Source organism: Trachemys scripta, chromosome 6, assembly GCF_013100865.1.
Source record: "Trachemys scripta elegans isolate TJP31775 chromosome 6, CAS_Tse_1.0, whole genome shotgun sequence".
In the NCBI taxonomy this organism is placed as follows: Eukaryota; Metazoa; Chordata; order Testudines; family Emydidae; genus Trachemys; species Trachemys scripta.
Window position 1 is genome coordinate 37,756,730 of NC_048303.1, and position 23,413 is coordinate 37,780,142.

The window sequence follows — 23,413 nt, forward strand, 5'->3', positions numbered from 1 at the left end:
TCCTAATCTTGAAGGTTTTCTATTTGTTTTGAATGACATCTTGAAATTGCCATTTAGCTCTACAAGTTTACTTTTTGCTCTCCTGGTTCCCTTTTTGTTGAGAACTATGCATGCCTTCTGAGACTTCAAGTAGCATCCATGCTGCATCTAAGGCTTTTACTTCCTTTATTTTTGACATTAGGGTCTGTTTTACCAGCATCCTCATTTTGTTAAAATCTTCCTTTCTAAAGTTCAGTGTCGCTGCATGCCAGTTGTTGGTACCTTTCAGTGACATGGTGAACCAATCCACCAGATGGGGGAAAGTGAAATCATGCTCCAAATAGCTGCAAACTACCAGTTTCTTTGCTCAGAGCTTTCTTCATTAACTTAGAAGCAAAGATACATCTTTCATTGAATGGACTAATGAAATCTTTAATCTAAATTCAACCCCACAAAAATTTCTTGGTAAAGTACTATGGGATTCCAGACACAAAATGTATAGCTTCCAGTTAAATATACATAAATATGTAATTTTCTATATTATGCAATTTACACAAATGTTTCTAAAGTAGAATCACAAATGAAGAAAGTATTAGTTGACTATTTGAATGGAATTGAGATACTTTCCCATTCTGTAAACCTGAGTTTGGGTAAAATTGTGGTGGCTGCCATAAGCCTGCCAGTTGCATGAACTGCATCATTGCACTGCAATATTGGCAATTAACCATAAAACTCCTTTAACACAATAATAAAAAGTTACCGTACGAATTCAGACAATTACATATTATCGTCTAAATGCTGTTAAACTCAAGAGGCGGTATCAAACTCTTGCGCATGTACACACAAACCCCAGGAATTGTGTAGAGCTGTGTAGCTGATAAAACTCCTGATATGGGTCCTCTAAATCCATATCTTCCACCACTTTCATGCTGTCGTCTTATTTCAGATGCAGATATACTGTAGCATCTGCAGGAGAAGGACAGACGTATGTCTGACCTCCACAGCAAACTCCTAGCTTGGCAGGAAGAAGCAGCACGTATTTCCAGACCCATAACTTTCATTCTCAGTTTTACAGTGCCAAAAACAAAAAGTACTATAATCCAGATAAAATAAGATTATTGAACCCAAAAAACTAAACTCAGATCTACATGCCAAATGTGAAAACTTGCTCCTCATTCCAAGAACTGTACATTCCATAAGTACCCATTAAGGGTGTTGCCTGATAGCCTTCAAAATTATGACTTTATAGAAAAAGTATCTGTCGATTTTTTTTTTTTTTCCCCCCCCTCCATACGTTGTACTTCGGTTATCTCCTACAAATGTGCCATTCTGGATCCCACTTTGTTATATCATTCATTTTTAAACACTATCTTTTTATTTAGAATATTCTCGTATTTGTCAGTTATCTCTAGGTCTCATGTGTTTCTCAGGAAAAGTTGATACCAATACTGAATTTCATGGATCTGATTAATTTTTCATGGATCTAGCCTGCATTTTTCAAGTTCATCTTGCAGAACCCAAAAGCTATATATTGGGTATAATTTAATTTGTTTCTATTACCTCTGATGTGATGTGAAGATGACATTTATTATTTGCATCATTGTACCATCTATGAGTCCTAATCATGGACCAGGACTCCATTGTGTTTGTACATTGGGTTGTACAAATACAGACCGAAAAGTCCTGGCTCTGAAGAGCTGACAATCTCAATTGCATCACAATGTCATTTTGCCTTGTCTTAGGTAGACTAAATTAGTATACCTAGTTCAGCTGTGAAATTAAAAAACACAATGTTAAAGTATGACATAACATTATTTTATTAATTATTTTAGAGTTTCCACAATATTATACACTAGGGAATAGTTTAAGGGAAAACTTTTGTTAGATACAAAAAATATATTTAAAGGGACAGTGTCAATGAAAAATCACACTTCTGTTTGAAAATTTCTACCTACTCTTGTTACTTATAACATTTAAGATGACTGTAATTGTGAGATTAGAGAGGAAATATTTTTTTCTGTTTTTCAGTTTATTTTGTCATGGACAACACTTCGTGTATAATAAATTTTATCATTTCTGCATAGAATCATAGATTAGGGTTGGAAGAGACCTTAAGAGATCATCTAGTCCAGCCCCCTGCTCAAAACCGGACCAACCCCAACTAAATCATCTCAGCCAGGGCTTTGTCAAGCCGGGCCTTAGGGGTTTTTAAGGATGGATATTCCACCACCCCTCTAGGTAACCCATTCCAGTGCTTCACCACCCTCCTAGTGAAATAATTTTTCCTAATATCCAACCTAGACCTCCCCCACTGCAACTTGACACCAATGCTCCTTGTTCTGTCATCTGCCACTACGGAGAACAACCTACTTCCATCCTCTTTAGAACCCCTCTTCAGGTAGTTGAAAGCTGCTATCAAATCCCCCCTCACTCTTCTCTTCCGCAGACTAAATAAGCCCAGTTCCCTCAGCCTCTCCTCATAAGTCATGTGCCTTAGCCCCCAATCATTTTCGTTGCCCTCCTCTGGACTCTCTCCAATTTGTCCACATCCTTTCTGTAGTGAGGGGGCCCAAAACTGGACACAATACTCCAGATGTGGCCTCACCATTGCTGAATAGAGGGAAATAATCACTTCACTCAATCTGCTGGCAATGCTCCTACTAATGCAGCCCAATATGCCGTTAGCCTTCTTGACAACAAGGGCACACTCGTATCCAGCTTCTCATCCACTGTAATCCCCAGGTCCTTTTCTGTAGAACTGCCACTTAGTCGGTCCCCAGCCTGTAGCAGTGCATGAAATTCTTCCATCCTAAGTGTAGGACTCTGCACTTGTCCTTGTTGAACCTCATCAGATTTCTTTTAGCTCAATCCTCCAATTTGTCTAGGTCACTCTCGACCCTATCCCTACCCTCCAGCATATCTACCTCTCACCTCAGCTGTGTCATCTTGTGAACTTGCTGAGGGTGCAAACCATCCCATCATCCAGATCATTACTGAACATGTTGAACAAAACCGACCCCAGCACAGACCCCTGGAGCACTCCACTTGATACCGGCTGCCAACTAGACATCGAGCCATTTATCACTAACTGGTGAGCCCAACGATCTAGCTAGCCTTCTATCCACCTTATATGATGGTGGCATAGTAGCCCCTTAGTCATTTTCTACTGATGGTGGTGGGTGAAAGACGAACGGAAGCAAGGGAGAGAAAAAGCATTTTTTAAATAAGAAAATATTATTATAAAGCCATAAAAGTAGAAGAGGATTCATAATTATAATGCCAGAAGAGACCATTGGAACTATCTAGTCTGAGCTCCTGCATAAGACAGGCCATAATACTTCCCTGTATTGATTGCTATTTAACCTAAAGTGTGTCTATTAGAACAACACCCAACCTTGATTTAAAAATTTCTTGTGATAGAGAATCCACCATAACTCAGAGGATAAATTATTCCGATGATTAATTACTCTCACTATTAAAAATATTGTGTCTTATTGTTCGTTTGAGTTTGTTGGAGCAGGCAGCCAATCTAAATAGGGCAAAGAAAGTCCAGTAAAAACTGTAGAAAGTTCTCTGAATGTCAGTGGGACCAAAGGTATGATTTGGGTGTTCCAGCCCCACCATCTGGAGTCTCTGCTTGGATCCAGTCTGCAGTTGTCTCCCCAGGCCATGTGGTGGGAGTGAGGGAATGCACAACCTGGGTTCTAGTGTTCCCAGGATTAAATAGCTTAGGGCTGAGAATTTATCCCTCTGGGATCCCACTCAATGATTTCCCCATTTACAATTACATTTTGAGACCTATCAGCTGGTTTTTTTTAATCTACTTAATGTGTGCCGTCTTGATATTTATATGGTTTTAGTTTCTTAATCAAATTGTTGTGCTTTACAACAAATCAAATCAAATGCTTTACAGAAATCTAAGTGTATTACATCAACACCATTACCTTTGTAAACCAAATTTGTAATCTCATCAAAAAGGTGTTAGTTTGACAAGATCTAATTTTCATAGACATGTTGATTGTCATTAATTGTATTACTCTCAATTCTTTGTCAATTGAGTTCTTTATCAGCAACACCATTATTTTGTCCAGGATGTTGTCTGGTTGATAGCCTATGGATATCCAGGTCATCCCATTTACTCTTTTAAAATACTGTGACAGCATTAGGTTTCTTCCACTCCTACAACTTTCTCATTGTTCTAGGACTTTTTGAAAATCAACATTAACAGTCCAGAGAGTTTCTCAATCAGAACTTTTAAAACTTAGATGCAAATTATCTGGACCTGCTGATTTTACAATAGCTACTCTTCAATGTTCTGCCGAGTTACTATTGGAATGGAAAGTATTCATCATCATCATATGATATGACTACATCACTTGTCCCTGTCCTCCCCCCCCCCACACACACACACGCATTACAGAACAGAAATATTTATTGAACACTCCTGCATTTTCTGCATTACTTTTGACAGTTCTACCATTTTCATCTAGTAATGACTCAGTATCAGTGTTATGATTCCTTTTGTCCCTACTATATGTTTAAAACCTCTTTCTTATTGTCCTTAACTCCGCTGACCATAGGTTTCTCCTTTGCTTCCCTTATCGATTTAACAATTCCTAGATTCTAATTTATATTTATTGCTTTCAACTTCCCCTGTTTTCTATTGGTTTTATATATTTTTATTTTATTTTATTATAGCTGCTTTTACTTCCCCTCTAAGCCACATAAATTCTTTTAACCAATGTGGCTTTCTTTTTCGATTTTGTTGTTATGCCTTTTTGAGTATCTAGAAAAATGTTCTTAAGTTTCCAAATGTCGTTCTCTTCCCAGCTGATTTAACTCTTAATTGTGTTCAGCTTTATGAAATTATCCATTTTAAAGTACCGGGAATATGTTACTTGGAACTTTTTTGTGTGTGCACATAACAAATATAATCAAGTCATGATCAGTTGCACCCAAGCCATCATTAAATTTTAGTTCTGTGACCCATTCCTTTTTATCTGTCATCATAAAGTCTAATATAGACTACCCCATGTTGAATGCAACACTTGAGTTAAAAAAAATTGTCATAATTTTTAGACAATCCAAGGATGTTTTAATACAACATGAGACCTCTATTATGTGTCAGTTAAAGACAGGTGTAGAATTAAAACTTTTTTTATGTTGAATAATTTTCAAATTGACATTATCCCTTTATTAATCATACAAAATGTTGATGAAAAATATAGAGTCTTATTTAGTATAAAAACAGAAACATGGAACAGTCTGCCTTGTGAAGAAAGCTTCACCAAACTGTTATGAAGAACTGAAGATATTTTGGTAATATAAAGATGAAACACAGGTATTGATCAATATGCACACACACACAAACCAGTTAAACCAGTGTTAAGAGATCTCTAAAAAGTAAATAATATATAGTAATTCTTTTCTAAGCACACCCACAGGTCTTTATCAGTCTGTGGCTATTATTAGTAATGTACAGTAATTTTTACACTTCTAATTCTCAGCGAGGAACTCTGCACACTGTGTTTACTTATGTTCTTATGTCCTGTCTCAGTGCAGGGGGCTGGACTTCTCCAGGTCCCATCTAGCCCTAATTTTTTTGGTTCTCTGATAAAATGGAACAGATAATTCAAAATGGTCAGTTGCTGACCATTATACATCTGCAATGGATTGGTGTTAGCTACTTGTTGATAAAGCAATTTAATGGCTGATATCTTTCAGCTCATTAAGATCCAATTCCAGTCACAGAGAGCAAGAGCTTAATAGTCAGGAGCTACTGTCATTGCTTTCTAAGAAAAATAATTAGGGTAAGTTTCCTTTAAAAAACAAAGCAAAAGAGTTTTAAACTGTTGTTTATGTGAATACTAATGCCAGTATTTAAAAAGTTATCACTTAGAATTGGGGCTTGTTTATGTGGTGGGGTAATGCGCTCTACCGGGTTCATAGTTTGAAATAGCCCTATGTTAAAGTACACTAGGGAACATTTAGCATGCACCAGCAGGATCTTGATGGACCTATTAATGTGCAACAACTTAGTGCACTTTAGAAATTGCAGCCTCATAGTGGGCATTACCCGAACATGTAGACAAATCCTTAGTGGACTTAATGCTTATTCTGGATTCCTACTCTATGATATGTAGCTGAAACATGCCTACAAAATAATAGAAAATAAGAGTAAATTTTTTAAAAGCAACTAAGTGTCTGTTTTTTAAATTGAGACTTAGGCTGCTAAGTTACATAGGCACATATGAAAATATTACTCTAAAGCTCTTCTTGCACTGATCTCATAACAATTTAAAATTACCCTTAAATTTTACTAGCACTTTACAGGAGGCTGATGATTGAAAGCTTCTGATTTTGTGGGACTTATAAAGGAGCAGTTAACAGTTACTGTGGAAATAACCAAAAAAAAAAAAAAAGATAAGAAAAGTTGGTTCAGGTCTTCTGTAAAAGCTGTTCAGTCCTGTGATCAACTTCATTCCACAGAGCCACAAAGCTTAGACAAGATATTGCAATGCTGGATGAATTCCTGGTAATATATTAACAGTAGGTGGGTGGAATACTACAAAAGAGGAGGGGCTAAATATAAATTTTTTAAAAAAATCTCTTGGCATAAGCAGGTCATAAATGTTCAAGTTTATAGATAATTGAAATGAAAAACACTGTGTTGGATACACATGTATGTGGGGGGTCTAGATTCAGATACAAGGAACCCTCATTGAATACTGTTGTTGTTAAGCATCAGTTTACTACTGTGACATTTCTACTGTTCAGTGATTGCAGTTCAATATACAAAATAAACTATTCATAGTTATCAGAAGTTTAAGGTTTTGGTTTAAGGGCCAGGTTGTGGTTGGACCCAGTATAGGTGATCAAGGAGCCTCTCTTCTGTACAGGAAACCCACAACTGCAATCCTTGCAATCTCTGGTAAGAAAGGATTGCTCTTTGCTCTTGTCCGGCTAGTAGAACTAACCAAGCCAAAAAAGATAGGGAATAGGGCCCTGGCTCTGGAAAGAGGCATATGCCGCTCCCTTAAGAGGAGTAGTAACAGGATTGTTTATTCTGCACCTGGGAAATTCAGGAGGCACTTTACATTTCAGCCCAGCATGTGCTAGTGCCTTCAGAGCATAAATAAATCCTAGCTGTGCTGAGGTGCGTGATTTTTTTTTTCCCTGTCATTCTCAGCCAAGAAAATAGTATGGCCTATATCACTCAGGCAGTGCTACAGCCACTGAATTAATTATCCCACTTCAGAGTTTTATGGTCTATCGTAAGAGGGTATTAAAATAAAATAGTAACACTGCTACATACCATCCTTGCAAGTGGTGTTAAAACAGTCATTTGTTGTTGGGCATGTATGATTAGGGGAGTATAATTAGGATGATGGAATTTCAGCAGAGAGGTGTTGAAGTTGCACCTAGAATACAATCTCTTTCATCTAAAGTGCCAGTTTTACAGTCCTGTTTTGAAACGTTCAGAAATAAGGCTGACTTTAGTTCTACAATGTTGTATCATCTACCATATGACAAAATTGTAATTATTTGTGTATTAATGTTAAGATGAATAATGTGAAACTAGAATGGATAGGATTACACTACAGTTATTAGGCATGCTTCTGATTCACCTGCCAATAATGATCCCTGCAATAATTATACGTGTTCTTGAATCTTTTATCTACTGCTCTGATACAATGTTGACATCTGATGAATTCATGCCATTGAGTATTCTGGGAAATATGTGATTAGAGAAAAACTGTGTCCTGTCTATGCCACAACCAAGTAGGAGAAACTTGATGTTTGCTTGGGTGCCCTGCTCAAGTTAGCCATGTGCTCTATTAATATTATCTTTTAAAACTGGGGAAAATGCAATTTACGCAAAGATCATGTACTAATAGAGCTTTAGTTTGGAAGGTCATACAACAGATAATGGCATTGCTATAGTCCTGACTTAGTCCTGCAACAGTCATATCCTGGAAATGTGAAAAATTCAAACATCATAGAGTTGTTTCTATCATGTAATTTTTCAAAATACAATATGTTATAAGTTGTACAAAAGAGAGGGAAACTATCTCCAATTAAAGTGTTTTTGTGACTGCCCACTAATCTATAGATAATAATCATGGCCTTATGACTGCCAATGAAGAAAAGAAAGCACAGAATGGTGTGCGCACAAAGAGTGATTTAAACATTGCTCTTGCAACAATAATCTACACAGGAAGTCCATAATGCCAGAGTTGTAGAACAGCACCTATTTTACAAATTTTATCAATGCCAGATGATGAGGCAACCGTGTAATCACCTCAGGGCAAATTTTAGAACTGCTCACTATGTAGTCATAGTCTGCTAATTTGAATGAAAAGAGTTCATTTACTAACTTCTTATTTTCTTTTGATCTTAGTCTCATGGAAATTAAACTCTTGCAAGATTTTAAAAAATCAGGTTGGAAACTGATTCTACATACTCTTATTTCTAGAGAAGAAAACAGCATTGGTTGAACAACTGGATCAAAATACCAAAAAGATTCTTAAAGTTTGGTGAAATAGCCAATAAATAAGGATGGATTACAACTAAAGCACTTTTTATGAAAAAAGTATTTTAAAAAACAGAAGCTGAGAGAGACAAGAACTAAAGTACAGATACTGTACTGTGGGGAAAATATATTTTCACCTCTAAAATATTAATAACCGAATGGGAGTAATGTCACTAGTTTAAAATAAAGGTACCTTTGGCCAATCCCAAAGATAAAGTGATATTCTTGTATTCACGGAGTACAATGTGATTTTTGAACATCTAAAGGAGCAGATGTTTAATAATTTTCAGATTGGATATTGAGATTACTATAATTATAGTGGTCAAAAGAACCAACCACTTAGCACCCCTCAAAATAAAAAACATATACATCCACTTATAGAAGTGGTACAGTGCACTGTTAGGAAGGATAGAAATATATATCACCAGTAATAAATGGCAAGCTCTTTAAACTTTGTGATAATTGTTGGTGAGATGAATGTTCATGAAATTAATTTAAGAGGTATTCTTTGTAATATCTCTATGATTTGCAGAAGCAGTGTGCCGAGGCCTGCCACATAGGCATGATGTTCTTTAACTCCGTATAGACAAGATAAATAAATTATCCCAAAGTGCTCTAAATGTTGTATGCACTACATTAGGCTTACTTACTGTCAGTAATCTACTCTGTTCTCTGAGTGGAAATATGGCAACCATTCCGTGCCAAGGACGTTACATTTGTGTGTTTTAAGTTGGTAAATGAAGAATAAACATGGGGAATTTAGATCAGCAAAATGCAAACTGCAAATTACTGTAATTAAAATGTCATGAAGACACACGAGCTGACACCTGAAATCTTGAGAAAAGAAATGTAGAATCTTGACACACCACAAATTGAGGTCCTATTTCCTGTAGTCCCCGGATTTTTCTTTGAAGATGCCAATCCAAATTCAGATGAAAGCTTAACACTGAACAATCATGCCAAAGCAAATTAGATGCAAACACAGAAGAAAGTGGAGAGGACAGTATTTCACCAATGTCTGTGTATAATCATAGAGCATTGATCATGTGAAATACACTTACATTTACCTGATCCAAACCTATAATCAATGAAAAATGAATCCCCATCACACACTGGGGAAAAAATTCTGCTTATCTCTGTTTGTTTGGCAATTACTTTAATCTTGTGCATGTAAATAACATTCTTGTTCGAGTGCTTGTTCATGTTGATTCTAATCAGATGTGCGTGCGCCACATGCATGGTCGTTGGAAAGTTTTCCCTTTGCAGCTCCCATCGGTTTGGCTATGGAGCCCCCTAGAGTGGTGCCTTCATGATGCTCAATATATGACCATGCCAACCCGACCCCCCTTCAGTTCCTTCTTACTATCAGACGTGCCAAACCAGTGAAAAAAATATAGAAATTGGGCTTGTTTTTGGCTTAATTGGCTTGTGAGTTGCTTGTTGGCTAGTTTTTGGCTAGTTGTAGATTTGCTTCTTTTTTTTTTTTTGATCGGCTTCTGGCAAGCAGGGGCAGGGGGTGGGGGGAGTGTCAGGGGTGCACAGCGGACCAACCACAGTCCCAGACTGCACACTGGGGGGGATCTAGTCACATAGAGTGTTGGGGTTCTTAGGGATTGGCTTGTTTTGGCCTTCTTTTGAAATGGGATTAGCTTGATTTTTGGCTTATTGTGAAAGTCAGAGTGCTTATTTACTGCGTGAAAGTTGTCTACTGTGCTTACTTTCTGTGACGGTCGTTAGAACTGCATTTGCTTGCCTAGGAAGTGCTTCCCTTAGCTTTCTTCCTGAGTCTTAGTCTATGTTTTAGTTAGTAGTTAGTTTAGTTTTGTGTACATAGTGTATATAAGTAGTTCAGATTAGGGTGTGGGGTCCTCCCCTGTCCCTTTCCTCCCCTTGGGTCTGGGGCATGCCTCAGGGCCAAGGGTTTAAACCTTGCAGGACCTGCGGTAAGCCCATGCCAACAGGCGACCCCCACGACACGTGCCTGAAGTGTCTGGGGGAAGAGCACCAGACAGGTGCAAAATCTGCAGTCTTTCCACCCTAGGACAAAGAAAGAGCAGTATTTTTGTCTGAAACAACTTCTCATGGACTCCGCTCTCCGTCCACAGCCCGCCATGGAGTGCCAGGATCCAGCACCGAGTGCATCAGTCCGTAGCGCTCCAGCCTCAGTGCAGGACATGGCACAGAGGAAAGACTCTGATTCGAGAGACCCTCAACACTGGTGCTCCTCAGCATCGCAGGCGGCGCAAATAAACCAGGCACTGCTTGCACTCATCAGTGCTGCACAGGACAACGGACAGGGGTCGTTCCCCAGTGCCAAAGGCAGCGCCAAGTGCAACAACAATGCATTCCACAAAGGAGCACTCAGCGCCCAAGGACCAGGAGTTAGCGCCGTTGACTTCGGTTCCCCGGAGGGGACCATTGAGCCCGGCGCCCAGCGACTCCCTGGACAGACAGTGACAGGTGGAGGAGTTGGAGTCCCCCTCTATCCCAGACACTTTTGAAGCTGCCATCATCCCCTCACTAGATCCAGGAGATTGGTATGCCACCCTTGACATGTACTTTCACATCACAATCACTCAGCCCCACAGGAAGTACCTCAGGTCTGTGGTCAATGGTACCCACTACCAATTTACTGTCCTCCCATTTTGGCCTGTCAGAAGCACCTCAAGTCTTCACCAAGTGCATGGCAGTCATCGCCACCGCATTCTTGCAGTGTCATCAGATACAGGTGTTTCCATACCTCGAGAACTGGCTGATCAAAGGCCGTACCAGGACCCAAGTAGAAGCTCAGATCACATTTATCAGAGCCACCTTCGACAGCCTGGGTCTACTCCTAAACGAAGCGAAATCGACTCTGTCTCCTGTCCAGAGGGTAGAATTCAGAGGCGCAGTGCTGGACTCTACCCAAGCCAGGGCATACCTGCCACAGGCAAGGTTTCAGGCCCTCAGCAACATAATCCGAGGCGTCATGCAGTTCCCCACCACTACAGCGAGAAACTGCCTGAAACTGCTCAGGCACATGGCAGCCTGTACCTATGTGGTGCAGCACGCCAGATTCAGGCTTCAACCGCTCCAGTCGTGGCTCATGTCAGTGTATCGCCCAGCCCGGGGCAGCTTGGACAGGATCGTGACCCTGCTTCGCCCAGTCCTTGACTCCCTCCGGTGGTGGATTGACGCTCAGGAGGTGTGCTCAGGCCCCTTTGCTGCCCTACAGCCATCTCTGACATTGGTTAAGGGAGAGCTCATCTGGGAGACCGCAGAACTCAATGCCTCTGGGCGCAAGCAGATCTGGTTCTCCACATCAATGTCAGAGAACTAATAGCAATGCACCTAGCATGTCAGACATTGTTCTTACCTAACCGGACAGTGTGTATCAGTGATGATGGAAAATCCAACAGCAATGTTCTATTTCAACAAACGGGGGTGCATGCTCCTCTCCCTTGTGTCAGGAAGCCATTATGCTGTGGGACTCCTGTGTAAAACATTCAATTGGTGTCCAAGTGGAAGTTCCTATCCAGAGGGTGTTCCTATCCAGTATGTGGGAAAAACCCATGTAGGAGAGCTTGTGTTCCTAACACAGCAATTGCAAATGAGTCTGAAATGTTTTGAGAAGTTTTAAGGAACTTTAAGGATTTTTTTTTTTAATTGAGTGGAGTCAAGACTTACTAAGTCTTGATAAATGCATGGACTCTATGTTTTCTTGAAGGGTTAGCATTTTGAGATGAAAGAATGACTTGGGTTCAAATACAGACTTCAGTTATGTCAAGGCTGATTCCCCACTCTGGCACTTCAATTGCCAAAGGTGGGGCCCACAAGGACTCTAAAAATTATTACTCACCACTCCAGGCTTTTATTAAACTCCCAAGGTTACAGCTTTTCTCTGACCTTGGATGGGTAGATGCTGCCACCACCGAAGTGCAAAACCCTTTGAGAATTCAGGAAGGTGCACTTGGGAATTCCTTCTTGTGGGGTACCTTGAAGCCCTCTCTCTCTCTCTCTCTCTCTCTGACATACACACATACACATACATGCATGCATGCATATCCCCGGGGAAGAGCTGAGAAAGAAAAACAAAGGAAATCGGCTGTTGCCACCAGCTAATTAAACAACACGTGCACAGACCTCTTAGGACACAAACATCCAATCTTGTTCTTAAAAAGATAATTTTTATTAAAAACAAAAAGAAAGAAAATACATCTGGAAACATAGGCTATTGCTAGATTTAAAAAAACAAACAAACAAGGATTAAGCATCAAGAATAACATTCTTGAGGTCCATCTTAAAGGTTACAAGCAAAACAAAAGCATTTGGGGTTAGCACAGAGGAGTCCACCTGCCATAAAGAAATAAAGAAATAAATCTAATCACGTCTTCCTAGACATTTCCTGATCTACTTATACATCTGGGGTTTCAAATGAGTAGTTTCTAGATATGATCTGATGATTTTTCATACCTAGCCCCAAGCTTCTTACAGCATCGCTGCTCTGTTCTCTCTCTCTGGAGAACAACAGACATCAAAAGGGGAGTCTTGTTTCAATTTTAAAAAGTTTTAGCCTTCCCATTGGCTCTTTTGGCCAGGTGCCCACTCACTTTTTTTAACCCTTTACAGGTAGACCAATTAGAGAACAGCTACTAAGAGGGATTTTATAGATAACTTGCTGGCTGGGTCCCTAAAAGGGAGCTACCCCTCCCCCCCTTCATTATCACAGGTTATAAGTGGAAAACTAAGTTGTTTAGGTTCATCCTAATTCATGTTTTTGCACATCACAAACCTACTCTTCACCTCTAGAAGCTGATTAAAATGTAGCCCCGGTCAGTTGTCAGGCAAATTCTTACCAGTTGGCTACTTGATGATCTATGTGAAATATGTTGGTCTCTGTCCAACTTCCAGTAAACAGTGTCGAGAGCACAAATTTAAACATTTTATTAAAGCTAATGTAAAAAAATATATATAATACATAGGTTGGGAAAACAGTGTCTGTACATCTGGGTATAGTGATTAGATTATCCACAAATATAAAGTTAGTTTTTAAAAGTCATAGGATACATAGAGTACATAATCAGCAATAACCCAATTTTAGGTGAATAGATTTAACCATACAGTTTAGATATTAGAATCCGAATACTCGGGTACATCACTCATAAAAAGTTGTACAGGGATTTGGTTGTGGAAAGCAAAATATATCAATGAGTGGAGATTATCTCTCAGTAATTGAGAATGAGATTGGTTGTCTATTTAGAAAATACAATCCATGAGGGAAAGTATTTGTTACTTTCCTGACTGCACTTCTCATCGGCACTCCAGCTCATCCCTCCTGGTATTGCCGATGTCGGTGATGTGTTCTAGGTAGCTGTCCCTTGACCATCTGATTGCATCTGGCACGATGAGTTGCTGCATCAGCTGAGTGTAGCGTTGGCTGTTTCCACATTCTGTCAGCACTCGCTAGTTACTGGGGTCCCATGCACCTAAGGCTCCGATGATCAGTACCTGTGTCTGGATCTGGTAACTCTTAGCTCTCAAGGTTTTGGCCAGAGGGGCATATTTCTCTACTTTTCGAGCTTGGGCATCATAGAAGGCCGGGGTCCTGTTCTCAAAGGGCACCGTGACGTCCATCATGATGATCATCTTCCAGTCCTTGTTGGTGATGACGCTGACCGGCCGCTGTTGGTTCCGGGGATGGCAGAATTTACGGCAACCTTCCCCACAGGTGGCGGGATGGCTCTGGCCAGGTAATCTTGGATGGCGTTGTGTCGCAGCTACCAAGCTCTCCAATGGGGCTTGCAGCTACGCAGGACGTGGGGTAACATCTCATTGGTGTAGCCGTACTTCCTGCATCGCTTGTCCCAATTCCTGTTGCGGACGGTTCTGTTCAGTGGGACACAATTGAGCCGGCCCCTGTTGATAAACCTCCAGTCAGCAAATCGGGTGAAGCTGCCCCCGGGGAGGAAGTGGTTGCTGGTGTTGTTAAAGATGGCCCAGTTTTAGCTGACTTAGGGGTACTTCTTTGGTCTGTGCATCTGAGATCTAAGCTTTCTCTCTAGGGAATATGTCAATCTCCTTTATATTCAGAGTAAACATTAAAAGCCTAAGTGAGTCAGCAAGAATTAACCTGCAGCTACCCTGAAGTGTTCCTGCACCTGTTAGCAAAGTGAAACAACAAAAGTATCTTACAGATGTGAAGGATTGAATAAGCATAGAGTTAAGACTGTCCTCTAAGCCTAAGTGGTCCCTTCAGACAATAGGGCAGAGTTTGCACTATTCCTGACCATTTTTTGTAAATAAATCAGTGATTTCATATTCTAGTTATTCTGCTACTTTTCACAAGCATCCCATTCACACACGATTAAAAATAAAAATCAAAAGAATTAATCAGCACATAATTCCAAGTTTTGACTCGAGAGGCCCAGGACTGGAATAACAAGGGTATTACAGATCAGAATTAAAGTGCACTGACAGAACTGGCGGGGGGAAGCTTGCACAGCACATTCCTACATTATGCTCAGCTCTAGCCAATGTTCCTATTCAGTCACTTTCATGAGCACTAACTCAGTTACAAATTGAAAAGCAAAACCGAGAATATATAAATTAGAATACCAAAAAAGCTTGAAATAGTGACCAGTAATCATGGCTTTCACACTTTTTCTATCACTAACCAGACTTCATTTTGGAACTCAATGAATTATCCCTTCATACAGTATGATCGTCTTTTGCAAGAATTGAACAAACACTTTTGGGGGATAGCTTTGGACAGTCAATAATTCATCTACATAATTTTATTAATAATTGAAGAACCAAAGAAACAATCCCCCTAGAAAAAGTAATTTGAAAGCAAACAAGTATCATTCTGATCATAATACGGAAGTTCAGCAGAAAATGTTTAAAACATATTATAAATTAACAAAACAGACAAATCACTCAGTGTTAATATAACATCTGTCTCACCCTTTTGGTTTTCTCCATTCTGCCTTTTTCAGATGTTCATTGTTTTGTAAAGTTCATAACACTCAAAATATAATTTTAAAAATTCTTACTTTGTATTGGATTATATTTATGCAGATTCGTCAACTCCATTTACTGTCCATATTTGAAATCTTAGATTGGAAGAATTATCACTTCAGTAAATTGAATTTCACAAGACAATGTTATGTTTGTTTTTAGATCCCTCTGCTTTTTATTTCCTTTAAGTGTGGTTCTTGTAGTTAAGTATTATGGATGATACAATGTTAAATTAATGAATCAAAATATAAATGTAGGGTCCCTGTTCTGGTTGTCTTGTGCGTTTGACATATTTCTAATGGGCTCTTAAAAGAAACCATTTATCATACTCTCTTGTTGTCTTTGCTAATGTAAAGAAGAGCTTTTTTTAAGGTTCCAATTGACTTTTAAGCCAAGTTCTTCATACCAAACTTAACAAGAGTGAGGCAATACATTCCGTTTGTTTACATCAGAGATTTACTGCCTATTAACTTTGACTCTGTTTCTCCTGAGTGGCTTTACATTCTTAGAAGATTAGACTCATGTAAATATTGTTCTCTTTGCAGTGAGGAACTACGCAAAGAAGTACGCCAGCTGAAACGTGAACTACTAGAAGCAAAGCAAAAGAGAGAAGAAAATTCTACAAAATCAAAAGAAAAGAAAGAGGAAGGTAAGCACATATCATAGAAGGTGGTAACTGTAAATGTTTTAGTTAATTTCTCATCTTCAACATCTATGATTATTGGGTTTCATGTGGATGAATTTAAATAGGATTGCTGAATTGGATAATCTACAAGCAAAAAAAATTCCTTACAAATTTACAACAGTAGCAACAAAAGTATACAAGTGTACAAAAATATAAAATGACAAAACTCTATCAAACAAATTTATCTGTATGTTTGTTCCATGCATATACATTGATTGGAGAGCTGCTGAAGCTGAAATTTCCATTGTTGTTACTCTATATTACTGTATTCCCTAAAAAAGATACTATCTTGCTATATTACAGGCTGTAACAGATATAAGCGGTGCCTAACCTTAAGCATGTTAATAGTTCCATTGACTTCAAACTGCTACAACTCCTGTGAATGATTTCAATGGGACTGTTCACATGCGTAAAATCAATTGCTTAAGTACCTTGCTGAATAGGGACCATAGAAAATATCGGCTCTGGCAAAGTTAATGAAAAATGTGTTTTGTTGTATCCTTAAAATTTTTCATTGCTGTAATATGATTTTGTTCAGCTGAAACCACTGACGTGCAAAATTTAACTGGAAGAACATTTGATATAACATGAATCCAGTTCCATTGCCACCCCTGAATCTGGTCGTTCTTCTTTGAGTGATTGCGTATGTCCATTAGACTAGGTTGTGCACATCTCATGCACCGGTGCTGGAGAGTTTTCTTTAGTAGTACCCGTAATGAGGGCCACACCTCTACCTGGTATTCTCGTGCTCTGAGCCGAGGATGTAAAGTATGGAGCCTCCCCGCCCATCCTTCAGTTTCTTCTTACTGTCCATGGCTGGTGGTCGAAGCATGTTGTCTGTTTGTTCCTTCAGCGAACAAACCATTTTTAGTTAGTTTCTTGTTTTCAGTTATTTAGTGGTAATAATTTTCAGGTCTTTGAGCTCTTTCTTTTGTCCTTTTTTTCTTTTTCTTTACCAATTGTCTACTGTAACCCAATGACAGGCTGTAAAGGGTTTAATAGCTAATTAATTATGACGGGCGTCATATGTACCTAATTACTTGTTTCTCAACCAGATGGGTAGGACTGGAAGGCATCAGGTGATAACTAAACAGATACCTGGTGCTCATAAAAGGGGAGAAGGTTCAGTCTGAAGAGGAGAACCCAAAGGGACTCCGGTGAAGGAGCCTGAGTCAGAATCTGCAAAAGAGCAGAGCCTTCAGAGAGACTCATTCTGAGGAGCCAGTACTCATCCTCAGAGTTGGAGGAGAAGACTCCAGAGTAGTGGAAGGAGATTGAAGACAGAGACCAGACAGAGGTAGATTTGTTGAGAGACTTTGATTAATAGTTTGAGCTTTTGTTGCTCCAAAAGAGGTAGGACTTTAGATGCATCTAAGGGTATGTCTACACTACGAAATTAGGTCGATTTTATAGACATCGATTTTTAGAAATCAGTTTTATACAGTCAGTTGCGTATGTCCACACTAAGCGCATTAAGTCAGCGGAAGTAGAAGTGATCCTCTATCTGGATGGCTCCCCACAATGTGTCTCCTATGCAATCTATAATTCAAAAGATATTGGATTATTTTGTTACATTCAACAGTCAAGTTTGGCATTCAGCTATATCAATGTGCACCTGGCCGCAATTTTGGTGTTTTCATCCTTGTGTTATAGATTGGACTGTATTTTCTAACCCTATGATCATCACATTCCTTAAAGGCCTAGAAAGACTGTCCCTGCTCCACAGTGGGATTTGAACTCAGCCCTTACGGGTCCCCATTTTGAACCACAAGCCACCAGCTGGTTGTTACACCTCTCAGCAAAGGTTTCCTTTTTAATAGCCATCACCTCAGCAAGAAGAGTAGGAGAGCAGCATGCTCTGGTGACGGATTCTTCGTACACAGTTTTTACAAGGGGAAGGTACAGCGTAGGCTACACCCTAAGGGTACGTCCGGACTACCCGCCGTATCAGCGGGTAGCAATCGATTTATCGGGGATTGATATATCGCGTCTCATAAAGACGTGATATATCGATCTCCGAACGTGCTCCCCGTCGACTCTGGAACTCCACTGGAGTGAGTGGCAGTAGCGGAGTCGATGGGGGAGCCGCGGCCGTCGATCCCGCACTGTGTGGACCCCAAGTAAATAAATCTAAGATACTTCGACTTCAGCTACGCTATTCACTTAGCTGAAGTTGTATCTTAGATTGATCCCCCCTGCCTCCCTAATGTAGACCAGCCCTAAGTTTCTTTCCAAAGTAGTATCTGATTTCCACCTCAATCAATCAATATATTTTCTGGTCTTCTTTCCAAAAGCACAGTCTCATAAGGATGAACAAAAGCTTCACAATTTGGATGTTTGCAGAGTACTAGCTTTTTATCTGGAAAGAACAAAGCCTTCTTGGGTCTTTTGTGGAACAAATGAAGGGGCATCCTGTAACAGTGCAAAGCCTGTCCAAGTGGACCAGTTGTTTTGTCATGTGTTACAAGATCAAGGGCATCCAGAAAAGTTCTGTGTATGCAACCAGAACACTGTTACAGTTCAGGCCAACTGCTCCTGAATTTCCCCTTAGTGGTACAGCAAGGACATTCACTCTCAAGTTTCTGGCTTCCTAGCTATTGCCTTTCTTGGATGGAGACCTACCTCTCTCTCCCTCCTGACTGGTGTATTTCCAGGCTTTACTAGTTCCCTGCCTTCACTGTGTTATTCCCACCAATGACAGGCTCCCTAAGCAGGCTTCTCTTACCTTCTCTTCTGAAACTAATAGCCAACAGTTGTAAGTTACCACACAGCACTTCCTGTGCAAGCATATTTAAAAGCATTACAGAGAAAACAGATAAGAACAGATGTAACTTAGATAGTTCATAGAGCCGAGAAATGGAAAAAACAACAATAAAAGAATCTACATGCATGCTATTAAGTTTTCCAGAGATCCACCCAACTAGCTGCAACATGGGCTCTGGCAGGCAAGTCCTTCAAACCTGCCCCCACCCCCACCCCCTATGGGGCCTTTTGTGGTCAGAAGTTCATAACAGCCTCATCTTAGATCTAGAATGCTATCTTATGGGGCCTCATAGCCCAGGTCCTTCCAATGCTTCCCTAATATTGGAGCCCTCTGTGGACCAGAAGTCCAGTCTATTTGCTGGATCAGCAAGAAGGCTCTGAGTCATCTTAAACTCAGGCTATTTATTCAATAGTCCTTTTTTAGTCTATTGGTCCCTGGAGAATCCATATTGGGTCTTTGAATTGCCCTCATGTAACAAGGGATCATCAGACAAAATGCTCCCTCCTCAGGGAAAAGCTTCAAAGGATGAGTTTGTAGGTGAGGGGTTGCAATCTCCTCTTCCCCCATACTTCCTAGGAGTTCCACTTCACACACATTGTCGTAAAAGGTTAATTGTGTCTACTATATTGTTCAGCATAGTCTTTTGAAGTTCACATTATCTCCCAGAGATTGCATTAATCCTTCCTCCTAAAAAAATCCTTCCATCTATAAAATCCCACAATAGTGCACAAACATTGGCATTTACAATATAATGAACTCCAAAGATATTAAACTTACTTTAGAAGTTTAACTTAACTCCATAAAGTTTGCCTAGGATATTGTCATACCTGTCACAAGCACATTCAACCTCTATGGTTTTGTGGGAAATGTCCCTGTCGTGGAACGTGTGCAGAACAGCAATGTGGCCCACACCTTTGCTAGATATTAGATATTACTACCGCATCAAAGGAAGATGAGAATGTAAAAAAGCAGTTCTGTAGTCCTCCTTACAACGAGACTCTTATCCCCACCTCAAAGGGAAAGTTCTTGGGAGTCACCTAGTAATGGACATATGCAAAATCACTCGAAGAAAAAACAGTCACCTTGTAACTGTTATTCTTCAAGATGTATTGCATATGTCCACTACATGACCCACTCTCCATCCCCAGTGCATCAGAGTCTATCATCTAAGAGCTTGGTACAGAGGAACAGAAGGATGGGTGGATAGCTCCTCCCTTTATACTCTTGTCTCAAAGCTTAGATTTTGATATAGAATTAAAAAATAGATAAATGAAAAATAGGCCATGCGAACTATAATACTATCTTGGGTTAGGTCTACACTTACCTCTGGGTCTGGCGGTAAGCAATCGATCTTCTGGGATCGATCCCAGAAGTGCTCGCCGTCAACGCCGGTACTCCAGCTCGGCGAGAGGAGTACGCGGCATGGATGGGGGAGCCTGCCTGCCGCGTCTGGACCCGCGGTAAGTTCGAACTAAGGTACTTCAAATTCAGCTACATTATTAACGTAGCTGAATTTGCGTACCTTAGTTCGAAGTGGGGGGTTAGTGTGGACCAGGCCTTGGTGATCTATTCCTTATACTGATATCAAAGAACTGTGATCAAATGTGTATTAGAATGATGTGTTCATTGACTGTGAAAGTTTTAATAACATTCAAAAGTCCATGGCAGTATCACAGAGCCCAAGATTAAAACAGAGATGCTACTGCATGAAAGAAGTTAAACATGAGTATGTTCCAGTCAAAGAAGAAATGTTGATTAATGCGTGATTAAGTGAAGCACAATATTGAAACAGTTAGATAATGTCAACATCAGTTGTTGCGGTCAACTCATCCTGCTAGGTGCTACGGTAACACAAGTAACAAATAATAATCCTTGATAATAAAAAGTATGAAGAAAACATTCAGAGCATCTATTCTGATGTACCTAGAATTACTAGTAACATATGTTGTGATCTAACTGCAGTAGAGAATTTTTTTATATAACTGTTTGTAGGTGAATGCACAGGAAAATTACCAAGATGGTACACGGTTTGATATAGATATATGGATGTGGTAGTTACCAGTTGAACTGCACTTCTGATCCTTCCTGGTCTCTTGGAGCTCACCTTCTCAGGGTCTGTGACCATCACCTTTTGCTTGGGATGGAAATCACATGATTCTCCCACTCTGACAGTTACTGGGTTGCAGTCTCCTGTGTAATCAACTGTGATTATCTCAGCAGATCTGAGTTAGGCTCAGACACTGCACATCTAGACCGACGGTGGTAATCAGTAAGGCTAAGATTTTTGTCATGGTTATTTTTAGTAGAAGTCACAGACAGGTCACGGCTTCCGTGAATTTTTTGTTTATTGCCCGTGACCTGTCTGACTTTTGCTGCTACAGCAGCATGGTGACTGGGACCTGAAGGGTTCCCCTTCTGCCCATAGCAACTTCCAACTGCCGGGGGGGCCCCCCTCAGCCCACAGCAGCTGGGAGCTGCATGGTGACCATATTTCCCAAAGAGAAAACTGGATACCCCCCGCCGCTTGCCTGAGACATCCCCCTCCCTCCGCGCGAGGTTGTCACCTGTCACTGGAACCCTGAGGAGGGCTCCCTCAGGAGTCTGTCACCTGTCGCTGGAACCTTGCAGGGGGCCGCCTGTCGCTGCTGTCGCTGGAACCCTGCCAGGGCCCTGCTGGCTGCCAGCTCCAGAGTCCCAGAGCCCCTGGGGCTGAAGCAGAGAATGTCACAGAGGTCTCTGGAAGTCACGGATTCCTCTGAGACATAAACGTAGCCTTAGTAATCAGCAACCAAACAGCCTTCTTAAAGCAAAGAATCATTTATTTCATGCAAAAACATTTAAGAAAAAATGTATCTTGAAAAACAAACAAGCCTAAACACAATACTTGCTTCTCTCTAATGCCTGGGAAGGCCCAATTCCTTGAGACTCACCCATAGAGTCTTTCACTCTATCAGCATGTCGCCTTAGACAGCTTCTTGGCAAGTGTCCCCACCATTGCAGGAATCAACACCCTTTTTAACAGTTTGTAGTCCTTTAATCTAGTAGATCTCGGCATTGCAAAACAAGATTTACAGTGTGTTGGGAAAAGGATAAAGGATCATTGAAGCTAACAGCTGGGCCCCATTGTCCGTCCAGTGTGTACCTAGATCAAGGGTGGGCAAACTTTTTGGCCCGAGGGCCACATCTACGAATTCAAATTGTATGGTGGGCCATGAATGCTCACAAATTGGGGTTGGGGTGTGGGAGGGGGTGAGGGCTCTGGTTCCAGGTGCGGGCTCCAGGGGGGCTAGAAATGAGGAGTTCAGGGTGCGGGAGGGGGCTCCAGGCTGAGGCGGGTGAGTGGGGTGTGTGTGGACGGGGTGAGGGCTCCGGTTGGAGGAGCAGGCTCTGGGGTGGGGCTGGATATGAGGAGTTTGGTGTGTAGGAGAGTGCTCTGGGCTGGGACCGAGGAGTTTGGAGGGCGGGAGGGGGATCAGGGCTGGGGCAGTGGCAGGGGGCTGGGGTGTAGGAAGGGGTGCAGGCTCCGGCTGGGAGTGCGGGCCCTGGGGTGGGGCTGAAGATGAAAGGCTTGGGGTGCAGGAGGGTGCTCTGGGCTGGGATCGAGGGGTTTGGAGGGCGGGAGGGGGATCAGGACTTGGACAGGAGGTTGGGGCACGGGATGAGGCTCAGGGGTGCAGGCTCTGGGCAGCACTTATTTCAAGCAGTTCCCAGAAGGCATGACCCTTCTCCGGCTGCTATGCGGAGGCACGGCCAGATAGCTCTGCACGCTGCCCTGTCTGCAGGCACCGCCCCTGCAGCTCCCATTGGCTGCAGTTTCCGGCCAATGGGAGCTTTGGGGGCGGTGCTTGGGGTGGGGGCAGAGCTCAGAGTGGAGCCCCCTGGCTGCCCCTATGCGTAGGAGCCGGAGGGGGGCCGTGCCGCTGTTTCCGGGAGCCACGTGGAATGGGCAAGCTCCAGACCCCACTACCCAGCAGGAGCTTGAGGGTCAGATTAAAATGGCTGGCCACCCCTGACTTAGATTTTCTTAAATCTGGGAAGCCATTGTGTTGCTTCCCTGTTTGTATTTCTCAAAGCCCTAATAGAAGTTGGACCAATGACTTCACACAGGAAAATCTTATAACCCAGCATTGAATAACTTCCCCTCCCTGACCAGGTCACTATAGGTAGACAAATCATAAATGATGTGTTTTTTTGATACGGCATTGTTCTTATACAATTTGGCACCTGGGCAGTTGTGCAACATTGTTATAATTCAATAGAACAATTATTTCATATTACATGACATAAGCTATAGGAATAAGACTTCAGTAGAAACTTCTTTTTTCCTCCTGCTTGTTCTTAATGTATTCTAGAACTGTTTCTTGCAGCCTTCATTCAGTAGTGTCACTATCGCTATTCGATAGCTGTGTGTTAGGAAAAAAAGCATTTCAGTATATGAACTAGTTGATGATCACAC

General features: G+C 41.1%; 1 protein-coding gene across 1 annotated transcript in view; it reads left to right on the forward strand.

Annotated features, from left to right (window-relative positions):
• The window catches only part of CWC27 (CWC27 spliceosome associated cyclophilin), a 206,432-nt gene that overhangs the window by 106,375 nt on the left and 76,644 nt on the right, over positions 1-23,413 (forward strand). The window contains exon 11 of the mRNA XM_034773080.1: positions 16,054-16,157. Coding sequence (XP_034628971.1) covers positions 16,054-16,157 — 104 coding nt within the window. The remainder of the gene's footprint in view (positions 1-16,053; positions 16,158-23,413) is intronic.